This window comes from Hemiscyllium ocellatum, chromosome 4 (genome assembly GCF_020745735.1).
Source record: "Hemiscyllium ocellatum isolate sHemOce1 chromosome 4, sHemOce1.pat.X.cur, whole genome shotgun sequence".
In the NCBI taxonomy this organism is placed as follows: domain Eukaryota; kingdom Metazoa; phylum Chordata; class Chondrichthyes; order Orectolobiformes; family Hemiscylliidae; genus Hemiscyllium; species Hemiscyllium ocellatum.
This window is the reverse complement of record NC_083404.1, coordinates 59,728,774-59,753,182: the sequence shown is the minus strand read 5'-3', so window position 1 is coordinate 59,753,182 and position 24,409 is coordinate 59,728,774. Positions and strand designations below refer to the sequence as shown.

Genomic DNA, 24,409 nt, shown 5'->3' with positions numbered 1-24,409 from the left:
GTGAATGAGAACTTTGAGGAGCTGGGAAACAGGCTTGAATAGATCAAGATTGAGGAAGTTGATGTGCAGGAAATTTTGGCAAACATTAAGATTGATAAGTCCCCAGGTCAGACCAGATTTATCCAAGGTTGCTCCAGGGAGTGTAAAAGGAGGTTGCTAAGCCGCTGGTGGAGATCCTTGCTTCCTCACTCTCTACAGGAGTCACACAGGAGGATTGGAGAGAGGCAATTGTTGTTCCTCTTTTCAAGAAAGGGAATAGGAAAACCCCTGGCAATTACAGACCAGTCAGTCTTACGTCTGTGGTTAGCAAGGTTTTGGAAAGAAGTCTAAGGGATAGAATTTATGACTATTTGGAAAAGCATAGCATGATTAAAGGCAGTCAGCATGGCTTTGAGAAGGGCAGGTCATGCCTCACAAATCTGATTGAGTTCTTTGAGGAGGTGACGAGACAGGCTGACAAAGGTCGAGCAGTGGATGTGGTGTACATGGCCTTCAGCAAGGTATTTGATAAGGTTCCCCCAATAAGCTCGTTCATAAAGTCAGGAGGTATGGGATGCTGGGAGATTTGGTTCTCTGCGTTCAGAGTTGGTTGGCTGATAGAAGGCAGAGAGTGGTTGTAGTGCAAAGTATCCTTCCTGGAGGTTAGTGGTGAGTGGCATCCTGCAGGGTTCTGGTCTTGGGCCTCTGCTCTTTATAGTTTTTATAAATGACTTGAATGAGCAGGTTATGGGGTAGGCTAGTACATTTGCTGAAGACACAAAAGTAGGAGGTGCCGTTGATCATATTGAGGGCTTTTGCAGGCTTCAGCGCGACATTGACAGTATGCAGAGTTGTACTGAGAAATGGTAGGTGCAGTTCAAGCTGGATAAATGCGAAGTGATGCACTTTGGAAGGTCGAACTTGAATGCTGAATATAGGATTAAAGACAGGATTCTTGGCAGTGTGAAGGAACAGCGGGATCTTGGTGTTCAAGTGCATAGATCCCTCAAAGTTGCCACCCAAGTGGATAGGGTTAAGAATTGTGTTTTAGCTTTCATTAACAGGGGGATCGAGTTTAAGAGTTGCAAGGTTTTGTTACAGCTCTACAAAACCCTGGAATATTGTGTCCAGTTCTCGTCATCCTATTATAGGAAAGGTGTGGAGGCTTTGGAGAGGCTGGCAAGGAGGTTTACCAGGATACTGCCGAGACTGGAGGGCTTGTCTTACAAGAAGAGCTCAGACCTTTTTCTCTGGAGAGGAGGAGGAAGAGAAGTGAGCTGATCAAGGTGTAGAAGGTAATGAGAGGCATGGATAGAGTCAATAGCCAGAGACTTTTCCCCAAGGCAGGATTGACTGCCATGAGGGGTCAGAGTTTTAAAGGTGTTAGGAGGAAGGTATAGAGATGACATCAGGAGGTAGGTTCTTTACGCAGAGTTGTGAACACATGGAATGCGTTGCCAGCGGTGGCGGTGGAAGCAGAGTCATTAGGGACATTTGAACGACTGTTGAACATGCACATGGATAGCAGTGAATTGAGGGGAGCATAGTCTGGGTTATTTTCTTTTAGATTAGGAATAATCCTCAGCACAAACATCGTGGGCTGAAGGGCCTATACTGTGCTGTACTTTTCAATGTTCTATGTTCTAATTCTTTTATAGCCATTGACACCTGGGAGTGTCTTCCCTGAGACCTCATTGCACAAAAGCAAGGTTTTCGAGAGCCTGTTCTTTGGTCAGCTGTAAGAAACCATCCCAAAAACATTCGAAGCTATCTTTAACCATGGTCCTTATGATTCATACGGTTGGCCAGATGGTTGCTTGTCAGATATCTTTCCCTGGACACTTCCACTGGTTTGCAAGAAACACAGGTTCTGAAGAGGAATCATACCAAACTCACAACACTATTTCTGTTTCTATCTCCACAAGTGAGCTTCTCAGCATTTTCTCAGATCTCCAGCATCCATAGCGTTGTTCCTTTATGAAATGGTTAGTTCACTTCTAAAAGGCCTCTGCCTTATCAATTACAAGTCTGAAGGCAAAATAAACTGGTACTCTTCAAGTTTAAAATGTGTTCTGACTACTGAGAACAGAGACAGCTCCTGAGCTGGTGGAGATCAAATCACTTCTCTCTGTATCTTGTTCAGTTACCAGAGAACCGATCACATGGTTGTTGGCAGGCAAAAAGCCTTTGTCATTGATAATTGGTCACAATAGACCAATCAACTTATCGTTGCCAACCAGAATTGTTTCATTACACAACCCCTTGGCTCTGTTTCATCTGCCACCTCATTCAAACTGGTATTTGCACAATGCTTACCAATAGTTTCAGGTTACTTTCTTTTGAAAACATGCAGCAATCATTTAGCACATTGGCTTTAAAAGTTATGTCATTTCAGCTTACAATTTTAAAAGTCACAAACATAAAAAAAAACGTTCTTTACATTTCAAACAGACTATTAACAGGACTACTTCTGAGCACAAAAAGTTCAGAACAAGTTTAATATTGATAATGAAATAAAATCAAAATAATTTTTAAAACTAAGTCTATTCAGCTAAGAATTTTCACCTCTATTTCTCCGTCCTTTCATACTGTACATTACAATATTTTACTGACTTAAGTGCTCATTGAAATTCTACATTGAAAAGTTGGCAAAAGCCAATGGCCTAAACATGAAGCCTAGCAAACTTTTATTTTGGGATTGTGTCAGTCAGTTGCATGAGGTCACAAACTGAGTGCAAACCAATTTTAATACATATCTATATATATTTAGGACATATTAAAAAAAACATTATGTGGCCCAACAAAGATGGCTGATATAATTATGTGACTAAACTTAGCAATAACCTTCCTAAAAATCTCAGAAGTCAACATCAGCCACACTATTAATGCCCATGTACCTCCTGATGAATCTGAAATGATAAAAAATGTTATAACCTGCCAGCTCTGTTGTAACATGTCACCATGAAAAATCCCGACACAATAAAAATTGTAAGTTACACCCATCATACAAGATGTGTTCATGAATTTCAACTTAACTTCTGGAATGGGACATTGACAGTTGGCAATCTGCCATGAAGGCTTTTGTCTTGATGTCCCTCTGCAGTAGTTTTAGTCACAAAACTCCCACATACTGAATCCAGCTGCCTCTTCAAAACGTACAGATTTGAAATAGCAGTTAGCTTGGAGAAAGCACTGTTCGAGACTCGAGAGATAAATAATGCTCTGGTGATCCAGGTTTGAATCCTAACATAACAACTGGTGGAATTTGAATTTAAAAATCCAGAATTAAAATTCCACCGATGACCATGTAACTACTCTCAATTGTCTTAAAACCCCAACAGGCTCACTAATGTCATTCAGCGAAGGAAGCCTGTCATCTTCATCTGAACTGGTTACATGTGACTCCAGATCCACAGTAACATGGTTGACTCTTAACTGTGCTCTGAAAGAGCCTAACAAGCCATTCGGTAGCAACAAACTACTAATAAGTCTCAAAGGAATGGAACCAAACGTATGATTGACTTGGACTAAGGCATCAGAAATGACAACATCTAATAAAGCTGTGTCAACCCTGCAAAGTCCTCCTTTTTAATGTCTGGGGGTAGTGCTAAAATTGGAATAGCTGTTTCATAGGCAGGTCAAGCATCACCCTCCCTTTGTCAATTTCAATGAATTATGTCATACACATAAACAGCACCATCAGCATCGCTGGACATTTTCTGTCCCATTGGCAAGACAGGCCCCGCAGAGGTGGCAACAGAGTGGTATATAGTTGGGTGGGTATTGCCCTGGGAGTCCTCAACATTGCCTGTGAAACCCATGATGTCTCATGGCATCAAGTCAAATACAAGCAAGGAAACCTCTTGCTCATTACCACATACTATTCTCCTTCAGTTTAACCTCCATGTTAAACACCACTTGGAGGCAAGAGTTCAGAATGTATCCTGGATGGGAAGCAGCACTTCTGATCAAGCTGACTGACTCTTAAAAGGAGTCTGAGTCTGTGGCAGGTGGTGAGGGAACCAATAAGGAGGGAAAACAAACATGACTCTACTTTCAACAATCTGTTTATTGCAGATGCATCTATCCATGACAGTATTGGTAAAAATTATCACCGCACAGTCCTTGTGGTGAAAAAATTACTTTCACATTGAGAATACCCCCCATTTTGTTGTGCAGCATCACATTCATGCTAAGTAGGATAGACTTTCAATAGATTTAATAACTCAAAAATGTGCATCCATGAGGTGCTTTGGGCCATCAGCTGGAGCAGAAAATTCCAACACAATCTGTAATTTTTTGTAGTTAACAAATACCCTAATCTTACATTACTGTCAAGCCTGGGGATCGATGCTGGTTCAATGAAGAGTGTAGTAGGGCATGTCAGGAGTAGCACCAGCTATACCCAAAATTGCAATGTCAACCTGGAGAAGCTGTAACATAGGATTTCTTGCATGCCAAACAACATAAGTAGCAAGTGATACACAGAACTAAATGATTCTACAACCAACAGATCAGACTCAAGCTCTGCCACTCCAGTAGTGAGCGATGGCAGACAATTCAGCAACTAACTGAAAGAGGAGGCTCTAGTAATATCTCTAACAAGAGAACTGGCCATTGCCCTTACATTCAATGGCACAACCATCACTAAAATCCCCATTATCAACAACTTGAGGGTTGCCATTGACTTAAAACTAAACTGGACTAGCCATAGAAATACAATGGCTACAAGTGCAGATCAGAGGCTCAAAATCCAGCAGCAAATAACTAACCTCCTGTCTCTCCAAAGTCTGTGAACTATCGACAAGTCAGGAGTGTGATGAAAGACTCACCATTTGCCTGGATAAGTGCAGTTCCAATATTCTTGAGACAATCCAACAAGACGAAGCAACCTTCTCAATTGGCACACCAACAACCAACAGTGACTCCCTTCATCACTGCCACTCAGTAACAAAAGTGTGTATTGTCGATAAGGTGCACGACTAAAATTCACCAAGATTCCTTAGGCAACATCTTCCAAACCCATGACCACTACCATCCAGAAGAACTACAAATACATGGGAACATCACCACCTGCAAGTTCCCACTAAGCCATTCATCATCTTGACTTGAAAACACATCACTGGACCTCAATCTCTCTGTCAAAATCCTGGAACTTCCTTCCTAGCACAATGGGTATACTTAACACCAAACGAATTGCAGTAGTACAAAAAGGCAGCTTATGGCCACCTTCTTTAGGGCAATGAGAGATGGGCAAAAAATGTCAACCCAGTCGGTGACTCACAACTCCAGAATGAATAATAAAAAAAATGCAGCATCCACTGACAGTATGAACACTCATCACTCGAGGCAAAGAAAAAGCCTCTGGGCAGTAAAACTCCAATCGTCTATTTATGCTCTTGGCAAGTAAAACTTTGTTTCATCAAAATATTGATGCAGAAGTTATATTTCAGCAAAACTTCCTCAGAAGACTTCTGGAATGATTTTTAATGAAAAGAAAACAGCCTATAACTTCTTGCCCACTGGTGAGTCCATGAATAATCCACACAAAGGAATTTCAGATTGCAAACTCCAGTTGTGGACTTTAGGAGACCATCTCAAAAGCATATTGTTAACCTGGTATCTCCAATGGTTTTGAACTGAAGTTGTCACTAATTGAATAAACTATTTATTCTTTGAATCCATCTCTCTATTTACACTTCTTTTAAAAAAAGTGTGCAATTGCAAAATGTTCCCTCATGTCTAGACGCGTGTGAATAAACCCCATTGCTGCTTTCACTTTACCACAGTGTTGCTGTAATCCTCACAAAGTCACAAACAGATAGCAGGGAAAATACATCTCTGTTGTTTATAAAAAAAGAGAAATATTAAATTAAATCAACGTAACAAAAAGTTGTGAGAATAGAAAAGAAGATTTTATTTAAAACTCACTATCTGTCCATAAAACCCAGCCATTTCTGGCTAAAAAAAAGTAGCAGTTGTCAAATGGGGAACAATAAAAATCAGGCAGAAGTTTGAATCTGTACTTTTCAACATGTTCACTGAGCTTGTGCAAGTGCCAATCTGACCTGTTTGTGAACATCATTTCCCTGTTCTGATGAAGGGCCACTGGATTTGAAATGATAACTTTATTTCTCTCTCCACAGATGCTTCCAGATCTGCTCAGTTTTTCCAGCAATTTCTATATCTATTTCAGATCTTCAGAATCCACGGTTCTTTGTTTTATTACTCTTGTGGTGGCCAAGTATCTGCCAGAGCAATATCTTTCCATAAGGATGTAATAGGCTAGATGTTTAAATATTGATTTCATTACTAACCAGTAGATCCACAACATCCAATATTCCTCATTCTTAAGGGTCAATTATAAAACCTCTTGAGATTTTTTATTGATTTACTGAAAGCTCTATAATGATACAGATCTCACGTGAGATGATAGGCATGAATGCAAAGTCCATAAGACCATAGGACCATAAGACGTATGAGTGGAAGTAAGGCCATTCAGCCCATCAAGTCCACTCTGATTTAATCATGGCTGATAGGCATTTCAACTCTACTTACCTGATCTCTCCCAGAAGCCGGTAATTTGTTGCAAGATCAAGAATATATCAATCTCTGCCTTGAAGACATTTAATGTACCGGCCTCTACTGCACTCTGTGGCAATGAATTCCTCAGGCCCACCACTCTCTAGCTGGAGAAATGTCTCCTCATTTCCATTCTAAATTGACCCCCCCTCTAATTCTAAGGCTGTGCCCACGGGTTCTAGTCTCCCCATCTAACAGAAACAACTTCCCAGCATCCCTTTCTAAGCCACGCATTATCTTCTAAGTTTCTATTAGATCACCCTCAACCTTCTCAACTCTAATGAATACAATCCCAGGATCCCCAGTGTTCATCGTATGTTAGGCCTACCATTCCAGGAATCATCCATGTGAATCTCCGCTGAACACGCTACAGTGCCAGTACGCCCTTCCTGAGGTGTGCGACACAAAATTGGACACAGTATTCTAAATGGGGCCCAACTAGAGCTTTATAAAGTCTCAGAAGCACATCGCTGCTTTTATATTCCAACTATCTTGAGATAAATGAGAATATTACACTCGCTTTCTTAATCACAGACTCAAGCTAGTTAACCCTTAGAGAATCCTGGACTAGGACTCCCAGATCCCTTTGTACTTTGGCTTTATGAATTTTCTCCCCATTTAGAAAATAGTCCATGCCTGAATTCTTTTTCCCAAAGCGCAAGACCTCGCATTTGCTTACATTGTGCACTTCCAATAATTTAGAAATTTCATCCTGAATAATGGATTCTAGAAGTTTACCAACAACTGAGGTTAGGCTAATCGGTCTACAATTTTCCATATTTTGTCTTAATCCTTTCTTGAATAAGGGGGTTACAACAGAGATTTTCCAATCATTTGGGATGTCCCCTGACTCCAGTGACCTCTGAAAGATCACAACAAACGCCTCCGCTATTTCCTCAGCCACCTCCCTCAGAACTCTAGGATTTAGCCCTTGAGTTCTGAGGGAGGTGGCTGAGGAAATAGAGGAAAAAAAGTATTGAATATTGGAAGAGAAAAGGGCAAAGCTTGATTGCAGCTAATGCTGACAGAATAATACATTGATCTATTGTAGATCAAAGGGAAAAAGGGACATTTTATACTGAAAAGCTATTGAAGACATAAGATTTCCTCATGAGGAAGTGAATGCTATAAATTTAGATCTTTTAACATATTTTTGGGGTGATTTATCAACAATTCACAGTCTAGAACATAGAACAATACAGCACTGAACAAGCCCTTTGGTCCTCAATGTTGCGCTATCCTGTGAACTATTCTCAGCTCATCCCCCTATACTATCCCATCATCATCCATGTGCCTATCCAAGGATTGTTTAAATCTCCCTAATGTGGCTGAGTTAACTACATTGGCAGACAGGGCATTCCACGCCCTTACCACTCTCTGAGTAAAGAACCTGCCTCTGACATCTGTCTTAAATCTATCACCCCTCAATTTGTAGTTATGTCCCCTCGTACAAGCTGACGTCATCACCCTAGGAAAAAGACTTTCACTGTCTACCTTATCAAATCGTCTGATCATCTTGCATGTCACCTCTTAGCCTTCTTCTTTCCAATGAGAACAGACCCAAGTCTCTCAGCCTTTCCTCATAAGACCTTCCCGCCAAACCAGGCAACATCCTGGTAAATCTCCTCTGCATCTTTTCCAATGCTTCCACATCCTTCCAGAAATATGGTGACCAGAACTGTACACAATATTCCAAGTGTGGCCGCACTAGCATTTTGTATAGTTGCAGCATGATATTGCAGCTCCGGAACGCAATCCCTCTACCAATGAAACCTAACAATGAAACCAGAGAGTTGGAAGGGGACAAATATACTGGCAAGGAGATTTGCTAGAGCTGCTTGGGAGGATTTACACTAGTAAGGTGGGGGGAGGGGGTATAGTGGGGAAGATAGTGAGGAAAGAGATAAATCTGAGACCCGTTGAGCAAAGAAGTGAACCAGACAGTCAGGGTAGGCAGGGACAAAGCAAAGAACAAGGTAGGACTGATAAATTAAACTGCATTTATTTCAATGCAAGGTGCCTAACAGGGAAGGCAGATGAGCTCAGGGCATGAAGAGGAACATGGGACTGGATATCATAGCAACTACAGAAATGTGGCTCAGGGATGGACAGGACTGGCAGCTTAATGTTCCAGGATACAAATGCTACAGGGAGGATAGAAAGGGAGGCAAGAGAGGAGGGGGAGTGGCATTTTTGATAAGGGATAGCATTACAGCTGTATTTAGGGAGGATATTCCTGGGAATACATCACAGAAGTTATTTGGGTGGATAGGAGAAATAAGAAAGGGATGGTCACCTTATTGAGATTGTATTGTAAACCCTCTAATAGTCAGTGGGAAATTGAGAAACAAATTTGTAAGATTTCAGTTATAGGATGGTTATGGTAGGGGATTTTAACTTTCCAAACATAGCCTGGAACTGCCATAGCCTTAAAAGTTTAGATGGAGAGGAATTTGTTAAATTTTCTTATTCAGTATGTCGATGTACATGCTAGAGAAGGTGCAAAGCTTGACCTATTCTTGGGAAATAAGGCAGGGCAGGTGACTGAGGTGTCAGTGGGGGAGCACTTTGGGGCCCGTGACCAGAATGCTATTAGTTTTAAAATAGTGATGGAAAAGGATGGACCGCATTCTAAATTGGAGGAAGGCTAATTTTGACGGTATTAGGCAAGAAGTTTTCAAAGCTGATTGGGGGCAGATGTTCACAGTAAAGGGACAGCTGGAAAATGGGAAGCCTTCAGAAATGAGATAACGACAGTCCAAAGACAGTATATTCCTGTTAAGGTGAAAAGCTAGTAGGTGTAGGGAATGTTGGACAACTAAAGAAATTGAGGGTTTTGTTAAGAAAAAGAAGGAAGCATATGTCAGGTATAGACAGGATAGGTCAAATGAACCATTAAAAGAGTATAAAGGCAGTAGGAGTATACTTAAGATATCAAGAGGGCAAAAAGGAGACATGAGATAGCTTTGGCAAATAAAGTTAAGAAGAATCCAAAGGGTTTTTCCAAATACATTAAGGACAAAAGGGTACTAGGGAGAGAATAGGGCCCCTCAAAGATCAGCAAGGTGGCCTTTGTATGGAGCCGCAAAAAATGGGGGAGATACTAAACGAGTATTTTGCATCAGTATTTACTATGGAAGATATAAAATAGAGGAATGGCTACATCTCGAAAAATGTCCATATTACAGATGAGAAAGTGCTGGATATCTTGAAATGAGTAAAGTTGGATAAATGCCCAGGACCTGATCAGGTGCAACCTAGAACTCTGTGGGAAGCTAGGAAAGTGATTGCTGGGCCTCTTGCTGAGATATTTGTATTGTCAATAGTCACGTGAGGTGCCAGAAGACTGGAGGTTGGCTAACGTGGTGCCACTATTTAAGAAAAGTGGTAAGGCCAAGTCAGGAAACTATAGACTGGTGAGCCTGATATCAGTGGTGGGCAAGTTGTTGGAGGGAATGCTGAGGGACAGGATTTGCACATGGAAAGGCAAGGACTGATTAGCAATAGTTAACATGGCTTTGTGCGTGGGAAATCATGTCTCACAAACTTGATTGAGTTTTTTGAAGAAGAAACAAAGATTGATGAGGGCAGAGCAGTGGACATGATCTATGTGGACTTCAGTAAGGCGTTCAACAAAGTTCCCCGTGGGAGACTGATTAGCAAAGTTAGATCTCATGGAATACAGGGAGAACTAGTCATTTGGATACAGAACTGGCTCAAAGGTAGAAGACAGGGTGTAGTGGTGGAGGGTTGTTTTCAGACTGGAGGCCTGTGACCAGTTGAGTGCCTCAAGGATCAGCACTGGGTCCACTGCTTTTCATCATTTATATAAATGATTCAGATATGAGCTTAAGAGGTATAGTTAGTAAGCTTGCAAATGACAACAAAATTGGAGGTTTTGTGGACAGCATAGAAAGTTACCTCAGATTACAACAGGATCTTGATGAGAACGGCCAATGGGCTGAGGAGTGGGAGATCGAGTTTAATTTAGATAAATGTGAGATGCTGCATTTTGGGAAAGCAAATCTTAGCAGGACTTATACACTTAATGGTAAGGTCCTTGGAGTGCAGGTTCATAGCTCCTTGAAAGTGGAGTCGCAGGTAGATAGGATAGTGAAGAAGGCGTTTGGTATGTTTTCCTTTATTGGTCAGAGTATTGGGTATAGGAGTTGAGAGGTCATGTTGCAGCTGTACAGAATGTTGGTTAGGCCACTTTTAGAATACTGCGTTCAATTCTGGTCTCCTTCCTTGAAACTTGAAAAAGTTCAGAAAAAATTTATAAGGATGTTGTCAGAATTGGAGGATTTGAGCTTTCGGAAGAGGTTGAATCGGATGGGGCTGTTTTTCCTGGAGCTTCGGAGGCTGAGGGATGACCTTAAAAAGGTTTATAAATTCATAACGGGCATGGATAAGATGAATAGACAAAGTCTTTTTCCTGGGGTGGGGGAGTCCAGAACTAGATGGCATAGATTTGGGGTGAGAGGGGAAGAATATAAAAAAGACCCAAGGGACAAATTTTTCACGCAGAGGGTGGTGTATGTATAGAATGAACTTCCAGAGGATGTGGTGGAGGCGGTACAATTGCAACATTTAAAAGGCATCTGGATGGGTAGATGAATTGGAAGGGTTTGGAAAGAAATAGGCATAGTGCTGGCAAGTGGGATTGGACTGGGTTGGGATATCTAGTCAGCACGGATAAGTTGGGCCAAAGTTTCAGTGCTGTACATCTCTATGACTCCTCAACTCAGTCCTAAATGATTAATTCCATATCCTGAGGCTGTGCCAGGTTTTTAAGACTGTCCAAACAAGAAAAATATCCTCCTTGCCTTTAGTCTATCCAGCTCTGTTGACATTTTACATGTTTCAATCAAATACCTCTTCATCCTTCTAAACTGCAGTGAATACAATAGGAGAAAATGAGGACTGCAGATGCTGGAGATCGGAGTCAAGATTGGAGTGTGCTGGAAAAGCACAGCAGGTCAGGCAGCATCCGAGAAGCTTGAGAATCGCCCATCCCATCCATCTGCTTCACCTTCCTCTCTGACTTATCACTTTTTTCCCTCAGCTTCATCTACCTAATGCATTCTCAGCTACTTTTCCTCACAGCCCCCCTCCTATTTATCTCTCAGCTTCCCCAGTCCACAAGCTTCACTCCTGATGAAAGGCTTATGCCTGAAACGTCAATTCTCCTGCTCTTCGGATGCTGCCTGACCTACTGTGCTTTTCCAGCACCACACCATCGACTGTAGCGAATACACGCCCAGTTGAACCAATCTCATCTCGAGGGCCTGATCAGGTGTACCCGAGAACTCTGTGGGAAGCTAGAGAAGTGATTGCTGGGCCTCTTGCTGAGATATTTGTATCATCGATAGTCACAGGTGAGGTGCCGGAAGACTGGAGGTCGGCAAACGTGGTGCCACTGTTTAAGAAGTGCGGTAAAGACAAGTCAGGGAACTATAGACCGGTGAGCCTGACCTCAGTGGTGGGCAAGTTGTTGCAGGGAATCCTGAGGAACAGGATGTACATGTATTTGGAAAGACAAGGACTGATTAGGGATAGTCAACATGGCTTTGTGCGTAGGAAATCATGTCTCACAAACTTGATTGAGTTTTTTGAAGGAACAAAGAAGCTTGATGAGGGCAGAGCAGTAGATGTGATCTATATGGACTTCAGTAAGGTGTTTGACAAGGCTCCCCCATGGGAGACCGGTTAGCAAGGTTAGATCTCATGGAATACAGGGACTACTAGCCATTTTGATATAGAACTGGCTCAAAGGTATAAGACAGAGGGTGGTGGTGGAGGGTTGTTTTTCAGACTGGAGGCCTGTGACCAGTGGAGAGCCACAGGGATCGGTACTGGGTCCTCTACTTTTTTGTCATTTACATAGATGATTTGGATGCGAGCATAAGAGGTACAGTTACTAAGTTCGTAGATGACACAAAAATTGGAGGTGTAGTGGACAGCGAAGAAGGTTACCTCAGATTACAACAGGATCTGGACCACATGGGCCAATGGGCTGAGAAGTGGCAGATGGAGTTTAATTCAGATAAATGCGAGGTGCTGCATTTTAGGAAAGCAAATCTTAGCAGGACTTATACACATAATGGCAAGGTCCGAGGAAGTGTTGCTGAACAAAGAGACCTTGGAGTGCAGGTTCATAGCTCCTTGAAAGTGGAGTCGTAGGAAGATAGGATAGTGACGAAGACGTTTGGTATGCTTTTCTTTATTGGTCAGAATATTGAGTACAGGAGTTGGGAAGTCATGTTGCGGTTGTACAGGACATTGGTTAAGCCACTGTTGGAATATTGTGTGCAATTCTGGTCTCCTTCCTATCTGAAAGATGTTGTGAAACTTGAAAGGGTTCAGAAAAGATTTACAAGGATGTTGCCAGGATTGGAGGATTTGAGTTATAGGGAGACACTGAACAGGCTGGGGTTGTTTCCCCTGGAGTGTTAGTGGCTGAGGGGTGACCTTATAGAGGTTTACAAAATTATGAGGGGCATGGGTAGGATAGATAGACAAAGTCTTTTCCCTGGGGTCTGGTTTTCCCAGAACAGGAGGGCATAGGTTTAGGATGAAAGGGGAAAGATAAAAAAGAGACCTAAGGGGCAACGTTTTCACGCAGAGGGTGGTACATGTATGGAATGAGGATGTGGTGGAAGCTGGTACAATTGCAACATTTAAGAGGCATTTGGATGGGTATATGAATAGGAAGGGTTTAAGAGGGATATGGCCCGGGTGCTGGCAGGTGGGACTAAATTGCGTTGGAATATCTGGTTGGCATGGACAGGTTGGACCGAAGGGTCTGTTTCCATGCTGTATATCTCTATGAGTCTATGACAGTCTTGCAATCCCTGGATGAACATCTGTCGGACTCACTGAAGTAACTATATCCTTTCTTAACAGGAAGCTAAAACTGCATCCAACACTCCAAGTGTGATCTCATCAAAGTCCTGTGTAACTGCAGTAAAATATCTCTACTTCTGAACTCAAAATCATTTTACAGTGAAGGCCAATATACCATTTGCCTTCCTAATTCTTTGCTGCATCTGCCGGTCTACTTTTATTGACTAGTGTACAAGGATACTCAGATCTCACCATACTCCAGACTTCCAAATATATTACCATTTAAATCATAATCTTGCAAGCTATTTTTCACACTGAAACGTTGAACTTCACATTCAGCCAAATTGTGCTCCATTTGCCATGTGTTTGCTCACTCACCCAACTTGCGTAAATCACCTTAATGTTTCCTTGCACCATCCTCACAACCCCAGCCAGTTTTGTGTCATCATAAACTTGGAAGATTGCATTTGGATCTCTCTGCATGTATGTAGTGAAACCCAGATCCACAAAGAACCAAGTTTTCCCCTCTGTTTCTTGTCTGTCAAACAATTCTCAATCCGTACTATTATCCCCCATCCAATCCGCTTCAAATTTTTCCCACTAATGTCATGAGGAACCTTACCAAATGTCTTCTAAAAATTTAAAACACCACATGCATTAATTCTCCTTTACCTATTCTACCATTTACATCTTCAAAGAAAAATTCCAGTACATTTGTTTTCCATAAAATATGCTGGGCAGCTTTGTCAAATCCCATTAAATGTTTTCCAGATGTTGTTATCATGTCTTTTAAAACTGATGTTTTTCCACTTCTGATATTAGACTAACTGGTCTATAATTGTCTGTTTTCAGTCTCCTTCCTCTTTTAAGTGGTGAGGTTATATTTGTTACCCCCCAATCCACAGGAACAAGTCTATAAAATTTTGTAGGATGACTGCCAATGAATCCAATATTTCAATTTACTATTCTGGATCTGGATTATTACACCCTGCTGAATTATCAGCCTTTAACCCCATTAATTTCACTACCACTATTTTCTTACTAGTACTGATTTCCTTTAAATCCACTCTCTTACTAGACCCTTAGTTCCCGAACATTTCTGGGAGGTTGTTTTTGCCCTCTTTTGTGAAGGCAAGACAAAAGTTCAATTCATCTGCCATTGCTCTGTTCTCCATTATAATTCCCCAGCTTCTGATTATAAGGGATATACATTGTTTTTATTAATCTTTTCTCTTCCTTAGATATAGAAGCTTTTACACTCAATTTCTGTGTTCCTTATAATTTTACTCTCATACTCCATCTTATCATCTTGATCAATTTTTTTTCCCTATATGGTCTTAGTCTTCAGGCTTGCTGCTTTTTCTGGCAATTGGACCTAATACTATTCCCAATTTCGTTTATAAGCCAATTGTTGAGCCACCTTTGCTTTTTTATTTTTGCACCAAACAGGAATGAATAATTGTTGTAATTCATACACATGTTCTTTAAATATGAACCTACTGCTTGTCCACTGTCAACCCCTTTAGTAAGGTTTCCCAGTCTAAACTTTCCAATTCACACCTTATAACCACGTAGCATCATTTATTTATATTCAAGGCACTGGTTTCAGATTTGACCACATCACGCTCCAGCTTAATGAATAAATCTATCCTACAATGGCTGCTCTTCGCCACAACAAAACTGTTATAGTCATTACAGTTTACATTAGTTTAGTCTGTTACACTATTGTCTTTCTTGACCATAGCTACCCCTTGGGAACAGAGAGCTTTTGGCATGCCATGGAGAGATCCCATCCATTGCGAATGACATCCTCCGCAAGTGGTGGGTACGGCAACGCACTAATGGCAAACTGTCAGATAGCCGCCAAATCAAATCTTGTTGGGTCCATCATCAGATTAATTGTTTACCTGCCTTTGAGGTATATGCAACTGATTTAGATTCCCATATACTCACGGGAAACTTCCATAGCAACTGGTACACAATGGAAAGCAAAGCTAGTCAACCAAAGCCCTGTGTAACTGCAATAAACATCCCTATTTATAAACTCAAATTCTATCACAATGAAAGTCAATGTACTTTTTGCCTCCCCATCCACCTCTGAGCTGACCAGGATTGGAGAGGAAAATTAAGAATTCACCGCACATGACTCCTTGATAAAATTCACATCATTCAGTATAATACTCTGTCTGACGAACTGAATTACTCAAGTGTCAATCGTCATTGGGTTCTGTTTTATTATTCAAAACACACAGCCTGAAATGTCTGCAAATGCTATGGCTTAAATACGTAGAGGAGAGTGGAACACTTTGGAGTGATTCTGGAAGCCTGGTCAAGCAACCAGCCCTGGTAATATTGATCTTTATTACCAATCACTAATAAAATATGACAAACTACTAACTGCTAACATGAAATATTGATTGTTGACACAGACACTGGAAGGAGGCACCTTCAGATAAAACTAACAGGAAGAACAAAGGTTAAAATGGATTTGAAAATGACGTTTATGTATCATCCGTGCAATGCAAATATGATCTACTTATCAAAGTCTCTGCAACTTTATGGGTAGATTTGTGCAAAGGCTAAAGTAATGCCATAACACACTTCATAATATTTCAAATCGTAATAAGGAAATCCATTAAAGGACATTTAGGTGCCTATTAAAATGTCATATGAGCTGTTTGTGAAAGCTCTCTGACATTTATAACGAAAGGCCATGTGGTGTCTGGGTAGATTTCGGTCAACTTCAGCCCGGTTTTAAATAAAAGGGGTAATTAATTTGTCAGACAGCAAAATATAAATTTAATAGTGGGATGACCGAAGAATCCTAGGGACTGTTAACAGGTGCGGTTATTTGTTCTTGTGAAATTTGTTTTCTTCTTGATCGGACCCTAACAGGGTCACAATTCATTTTGTAGCAATGCGATAAAAAATACATTTCTCATGTAGTAAAACTGAAAACAAAAAACACATTTCATTTCAATCTCAAAAAATATGAAAGCTTGAGATGATTGAATTTAGTTCCAAGCATAAGTGAATAGGTATGATCTATTTATATTCGTATGTCGTGTTTGTATTCTTAAATAACTCATTGAATTGCCACAGAATGTTGAGTAGTTTTGCATCAAGATTGTGCGTAATAATATCAATATATGTGGATAGAGTATCCATTAATATTAATACTTTTCTTCTACATTTCTCTATGGAATAAAATACATAATGAGCTGCATTTAATTCTGGTGAAAGAACTCTCATTCACTTGCTGAAGAGCTGGCAAGAGCCTCACAGGCTCTAAGAGCTGGTTAAGCACTCAACTGGCAGCAGCAGGCATCCCACAGGTTCAAGGACAATTCCAGGACAGTTCAAGAAGGGCAGGTCCTGAGTGCTGGCAGCTCCAGGTCAGTGGCAAGCATCTTGTTCTTGATCGGCAGCATCACTATGAAAGCCTGTGGCTGTTACTTCATCCATCTGAGACTCAGGATCGCCATGCACTCAAACAGAGAAATGGTGGCAGGAGGAATAGGATCACAGAGTGGAAGTGGCAGAGTGAAGCTTTGTTAAGGGGACAATCATGAATAAGGATTGGTGGAGATGTCTCTCAGCCACTCCTGTCACGTCCAGCTCCCTCGTTCAGGCCTTTGAATGAAAAGCACCAACCCCTCCTACCCAACTCACCCCCCAAAACCCCCATCCCACCTAACACCCCAGCAACTTCCACACCCCAGCCCCTGGACTCCTGCAAGCAAAAATGCCAGGGTTTGATTTTCCAGCCCCCTGCATTGTCTACCCTGTATCCTTACACTGTAACTCTTTGTTCCTGGAAGAATGTTTAGAGCCTCTACCATCACAGACCACAACATGCATGTAAAAGTGTGCACTGCAACTTGGATTCCCTGGTTGAATTGTGCCATACCACCAATAACTGATACAAGGTCACCGTTATGGGGACTGAGACAGGGATGGTACGTGTGTGCGTGTGTGTGAAGGTAGTGGGTTAGCCTTGACGGTGTACCTCCCCCTGTTCCACCAAAGCCATGTCCCAATTGAAATTATAACATTTTGTCCCACTGTGTGAGCTGCAGTTTCCTGAAATTTCGACTCTTACCATGCAGTCATAAAGCATAGAAGATAACAGTGATATCACTAAATCATTCACCTACTCTCTTTCCCTTTGAAGTATTTTCTGTGATTCATCCAAACGAAACTGCAGGGCTATGGCTTTCATGGAGTCACTCTCAAAGGGCTGTAGGCCATCTTCCAACAGGAGCTTAGCTTTTTCAGCACAAATGGTAGAGTTACACAAACTCAAGGTGGCAGAAGACTCCAGACCTTGTCCTCTTCCATGATGTTTCTCTTTCAGTATAGTTTCAATTATATCAAAACCCTGGAGACAGACCACATCAAATATTTTCAATATTAAAGACATATGTGACATGAATAATAGACATCTGTACTTTTAAATACTATAGTTTCACTAGAAAATGTTCTGAGTATTGGAAAAAAAGTTTTCCAAGAATTTGGAATCAGGAAATTACTTTGTAAGGTACATCATGTGTGAGTCATATCATCTGAGAAATCTCTTCAATATTGCAGCCGTCAGCTGGGTTATAGCCCACAGTGTGTCTATGACAGCCCTTTGCAATTGCATTGTCAGTGCAGAAAATATGGAGAAATATTTATTAGCATAACGCCCATTTTGAAGAGGATAATCTAATGAGAAAGATGACAATAAACAAGACCTTTTCTTTTTACATTGTATAACTCCGAATGCCACATTTGTTAACTGCAGAAATAATGTGACATTTCTAGGAAAACCTTCTTAAGTCTCAGGTGTTTCTTTTTGCCCTGCATATCTTTAAACACAATGTTTATATTGTACTTCTTCCATATTTACAAAATTATTGACTGGATCAATCCATTAATGGAACATGGAACAGTATAACACAGTACAGGCCCTTGGGTCCATGTTGTTGTGCTGAGCATTTATCTTAATCCAAGATCAACCTAACCTACACACCCTTCAATTTACTGTCATCCATGTGCTTGTCCAGCAGTCACTTAAATGTAGAACATGAAATTACAACAAAAATCGAATTCAAAATTTGGCAGGTTTTGTCTCATTTCATCTGACCCTATCAAGTTACCAGAATACTTGGAAATGATAATCCCAATCACACTGTACCAGCTGGGGGAATTTAAATTAAGCTCATAACTTCTGAAATTGAAAGCTAGACTCATTAATGGTGACCATAAAACTACTGTCAATTGTCATCAAAACCCATCTGCTTCACTAATGTTCTTTAAGGGAGGGAAATCTGCCATCCTTGGCTGCTTTCACCTATACATGACTCCAAATCCACAGCAATGTGGCTGACTCTGAGCTCTCTGAAATGCCTGAGCAAACCACTCAGTGCAAGGGCAATTAAGGAGGAGAAACAAATGCTGGCCTTGCCAGTGACTCCTACATCCCACGAACAAATGAAGTAAAGGAAAGCAGGATTGTCAATGTGTTTTTTTCTTTAAGACTACCATGCACTCATCCCACACATTCTATCCTACCACTGGCGTCCATCCATCTGTTTTACAAGTCTAACTAAAGAAAGTGTTGCTTAAATTTCTAATTCAAGTTTGACCCCTTTAACTTTAATTCTATCTCCAACAGAGTTCTTGAGAAGATTTGTAGCTCAGTTTGTGGATGAAGTTGTGGATTAATTCACCAAGTTAGTGTATTTTTCTGCAAACGTTTCATCGCTTCGCTAGGTGACACCATTAGTGCATCTTTGATAAGGTGTTGGTGGTCTGTCCCATCTCATAGTTCTCTGTCTCTGCTTGTTGGTACTTCCTGCTCTGTATCGGAGTGATTTGTGTCCAGGAGTCAGTTCAATGTGTCTATTAATTGTGTTCTGGTTGGAGTGCCAGGCTGCAAGGAATCCTCTGGCATGTCTCTGTTTCACCTGTGCTAGGATGGTTACATTGTCCCAATTGAATTTGTGTCCTTCATTGTCTGTGTAGTTGTAAACGAGAGAATGCTGGTCGTGTCTGGCAATGCAAGTTGATGTTCATGCACTCATATGGTCAGTTTTCTTCCTGTTTGTCCAATGTAGGGTTTTTCACAGCCTTTGCTGAAAATGTATTGCTGGAAAAGCGCAGCAGGTCAAGCAGCATCCAAGGAGCAGGAGAATCGATGTTTCGGGCATGAGTCCTTCTTCAAGAATCTTCAGATCACCAACACCTTATCAAAGACTCACAATGATGTCACCTAGCATGGCAATGAAACATTTGCAGAAAAACACACTGGCTCAGCAAACGAATCCATGACGACATCTATCTCCAATGGTTTTCTTGAATCTAAATTCTCTATTCTTTACAAATTTTAGAAAAGGTGGTGCAGTGCCAGTGTCCCTAACTCTGTACCAGGAGGCCTGAATTCAAACACCACCTGTGGCATAGATGGGCCATAATAACGCCTGAATAGGATGATTCAAGATATCTAAAAATCTCTTTATTGAAGGGTACTGATACAAGGTCATTAACTTGAAATATCGGGGGTAATTTTAACTTAACCACACAGTGTGAAACCAGGGAGTACAACATTGATTTTACTCCTCAATCAGACTACTTCAGTGGACCGTAAAAATGTGTAGGACATGAAGCCAACTTGGCACCGATCCACTTAGTCTTCCAATGGATTAAGTTAAAATGGGCCCCCGTACAGTTTCTGTCCTGCTGAATGTTTCCAGTGTTTTTGGCCTTTATTTATGATTTCTGCATTCACTTTTATTTTAACCTTACATCATCCTAGTTCGTTGTAAAGAATTAAGGATGGATGATCATTCCACATAGTTCATCTATTAAGTTCAGGTATTAACCTCATTGTCCATCTCTGGATACCCTTTAAGGATCCTACGGTGTTTCCTGTAATGCTGAACAGGATACATGACAGTGATATTAAGATTTATATTTGATCATGTCTGGGTATATTCATATGCATCCTTATCCATTTAGTCATCTATTATTTACCTCCACAATTAAACTTATTTTTATAAATTTAATTGCTGCAATAATAATGGCAGGGAGGTTTAAGCAAAGATTTCTGTGTTGTATGGTCACTTTGTATGGATATACAAAGTTGAAAACATTGCAAAGTGAAATTAGTAACTTAGCAATAAACTGTATTGGAAAGTGGAGGATATACTCGGTAAGAATACACGTGCTTGCTAAACACTAGAATGAAGGACCATAGACGCCACATGTAGAAGGGTGATTAGGAGGAGTGGAAGACACCCTTTAACTGTATTTGGAAACAGTTTAATCCATTATTGTGGGAATTCTGTTCCAAAAAAAAAACTGCCCACTTATTCCCAATAAACTCTCTCACAAATTCATTTAACTGCTTTGTTATCACTCTCTCAAATTTGCTAAATTCATTTAAAGATTCCACACAATAACGGTTGGTGAATAATTATTTGTTTTCAAAGGCACAATGTAAATCACAGTCAGATGGATATCATCATGAGGCATGTACATGTAATGTTGCAGTGATAAAACTGGCTCATTCATCTTTGGGCACTTTTGTCTTCCAAACAAAAAACTTTGCCAAAATTTTTATGTGAAGGCAGCAAAAGTCTATAATCCTACTTGAATGCAGGTTGGCAAGCAAGTAGCTGGAAAGAGGTGTTTAAGTTTACATTGCCTAACTTTTCATTCTATCTTGTTCTGTATTTTACAGTGGCAGGGGGAGGAAGATGGGGAGAGTTTGATGGCCCCCTCCATAATAAGTGGACCAAGAGACTGGTGATATTGTGGGGGACCTGCCTCATTAGGTGAGACGACGGCGTTGTGGTATTATTGCTAGACTATAATCTAGAAGCTCAGCTAATGCCCCAGGAATTGAGGTTCAAATTATGCTACGATAGACAGTGGAATTTGAACTTATAGTGAGATTAGAAAAACAGATGAGGATAGTTCTGTAATTAAAAAGAGCAAGCCAATTAGAAAGGGTAGGCAAAAGCAAGTCAGTGAAGAGCTCTGAAGAATTAAACTGCATTTATTTCAATATAAGGGGTCTTACAGATAAGGCTGATGAACTCAGGGTATGTATGGGAACATGGGACTGGGACTTCATAACTATTACAGAAATGTACATGAGGGAGGACTGACAGCTCAATAGGAGATGCTATAGGAAGGCTAGAAAGGGAGGCAAGAGATGAGGGGGAGCAATGTTTTTGATTAAGGAAAACATTACTGCCACACATAGAAAGAATATTTCTAAAGGATCATCCAGTGAAGCTAAATGGGTGAAATTGAGACATAAAAAGTGGATGATCACCTTGATGGGATTCTACTAAAGGGCTCCCAACAGTCAGTGGGAAATTGAGGAGCAAGTATGTAGATAGATCTCAGATGTCTGTAAGAGTAATAATGTTGTAATGGTAGGGGATTTTAACTTTCAAAACATTGACTGGGACTACCATGGTGTTACAGGCTTAGATGGTGAGGAATTTGTTAAATGTTTTCAAGAACTTTTTTTTAAATCAAAATGTAGATGTACCTACTAGAGGAGGAGCAAAACATGATTTTTTTCTTGGGAAATAAGACAGGGAAAGTAATTAAAGTGTTTGTGGGGGAGCACTTTGGGACCAGTGACCATAATTCTATTAGTTTTAAAATAGTGATGGATAAGGATATGACTTGTACAAAATTTAAAATTCTTAATTGGGGTCAGTCAAATTTTCATGGTATGAGAAACTTTCAAAAGTTGATTGGAGGAGACTGTTTGCAGGTAAAGGAATGAATGGCAAATGGGAGGCTTTCAAACGTGAGATCAGAAGAGTTCAGAAGCATTGTGTTCCCGTTTGAACGGAAGATAAGGCTGGTAAGATATTCCAGGAGTGTAACACGGATATTCCAGGAGTGATGCAGCTGGCCCAACCACTTAGTTTTAAACAAAACAGAATTTATTTACAAGATGACCAAACAAAAGAGAACAGAATGCAGAGTGATTTAACCCATCCAAAGACCCAATAGGTCATCCTAACTTAATGATGCTGTTCGAAATACTTGCAACAATCCCCATAAATATCCCTTGGCACAAATGGTAAAATCAAATACAGGATCTTACAGGAGGGAAATCAGAGAAAGAGGATCAACATGGACCTTCTTCTTTGGGTCCAGCAGCTTCCAACACGACTGCTAAAAAACCAAACCAAACCAGAGAAAGGTTGAGCTGGGAGAACTGGCCACTCCCCTTTCATTGTACAATTTTTTTAAACTTGAAAGCCTTCTGCAGTATCTGTTAGGAATAAACAAATTGGCCCTAAAATCTTCAACGCCAGACTTTTCGGAATTTGTGTCATTTATGAGCTCTTTGAAAAAGAAAATCCCAAGGACAGCATAACCCTGCTAAAGGAACAGCTTCATCACAGAAATCAAATATGCATGGAACCACAGGAGATGGGAGCCATTCCAAATTAATATTTCACATTAGCTTTTACTGTAGAAAAAGAAATGAAGGCGAGGGTACTCGATAAGTAAATACTGAAGTCTTGCAAACAGTCCACATTACAAAAGAGGTGGCGCTGGCGATCTTAAAATACATAAAGATGGATAAATCTCCAAGAGCTGATCAAGTGTATCCCAGGACATTGTGGGAAGTCAGGGGAGATACTGCAGTACTCATAGCAGAGATATTTGTATCATCTACAGGTGAGGTGCTGGAAAACTGGAGGATGGCTGAGTTGTGCCTTTATTTAAGAAAGGCTGTAAGAAGAAGCCGAGGAACTACCTGGAATACAGTGAGTCTGACATCAGTGGTGAGTAAGTTTTGAAGGGGATTCTGAGAGTTGGGATATACATGCATTTGGAAAGGCAAGGACTGATTAGGGATTGTTAGTATGGCTTTGCACTGGGGAAATTGTATCTCACAAACATGATTGAGATATTTGAGAGTGTAACCAAAACGATTGTTGAGGACAGAATGATGGATGTTGTTGTCTACATGGACTTTAGTAAAGCAAGGTTCCACAGGGTAAACTAATTAGGAAAGTTAAATCACAAAGGATTCAGGGAGAGCTTGCCAATTGGATACAAAAATTGTCTTGACAGATAGTGACATTGGGGGAGCCATCCCATATGAACTTGAGCAGTTGGGAATGGGCAATAGATGCTAGCCTTGGTTACAAAATCCAAATTGTGAACAATGCTTTTTGCTTAATTTACAGCCCTTTCAAAAGGGCAGTGTAACAAAAATCAAATATTTTATGGGAAATTATGAAATTTTAATTAACACAATATTTCTGGGGTAAATGATCCATGCTGTTGGATCTCTTACAAGCACTGGTCGTGGATGTAAGTTTACCAGCATGTTACCTCTCCAGGGACATCAGGGTGCATGGATAGCTACGAATGAGACCCAGACAGCCAAAGTGAATGACCCCCTTAGCTGCCCACTGCCTGGACCTGTAGATGACCACATTGGCCAAGTCCAGGACTAGTTTAATAAGGATGTTCTCTAATTTACTCACCCCACTGTGCATCAGCTAGTCATACAGGAAGCTGAGGGGCAACCTAGCTCTCAATGCCGGCAAGACCAAAGAACTCATTATTGACTTTCAGTGGGATGTAACACATGCCCCCCTACACATTAACACCACAGAGGTGGAACAAGTGGAGAGTGTCAAGCTCCTAGGAGTGAGCATCAACAACAAGTTTCCTTGGACTCTTCATGTGGATGCACTGGTTACAAAGGCCCAATGTCTCTTCTTCCTCATGCAGCTGAGAAAAGTTGGCATGATGGCAAATACCCTTGCCAACTTTTATAGGTGTGCCATCAAGAGCATTTTGTCTGGATGAATCAATACCTGGTATGGTAACTGTACTATTCAAGATCAGAGACAATTACAGAGAGTGGTCAACCAGGCCCAGACAATCACAAAAGCCAAACCTCCCATCTATAGAATCCATCAACCAGGTTCACGATCAAGAAAAGGTCGCCAGTATTCCCAAA

The 24,409-nt window shown here is 40.8% G+C and overlaps 1 protein-coding gene across 7 annotated transcripts in view; it reads right to left on the bottom strand.

Annotated features, from left to right (window-relative positions):
• The window catches only part of LOC132813916 (coiled-coil domain-containing protein 102A-like), a 615,752-nt gene that overhangs the window by 423,197 nt on the left and 168,146 nt on the right, over positions 1-24,409 (bottom strand). For all 7 annotated transcript variants that reach the window (XM_060823318.1, XM_060823308.1, XM_060823316.1 and 4 more), the window contains one exon: positions 17,565-17,788. In XM_060823318.1, coding sequence (XP_060679301.1) covers positions 17,565-17,788 — 224 coding nt within the window. The remainder of the gene's footprint in view (positions 1-17,564; positions 17,789-24,409) is intronic.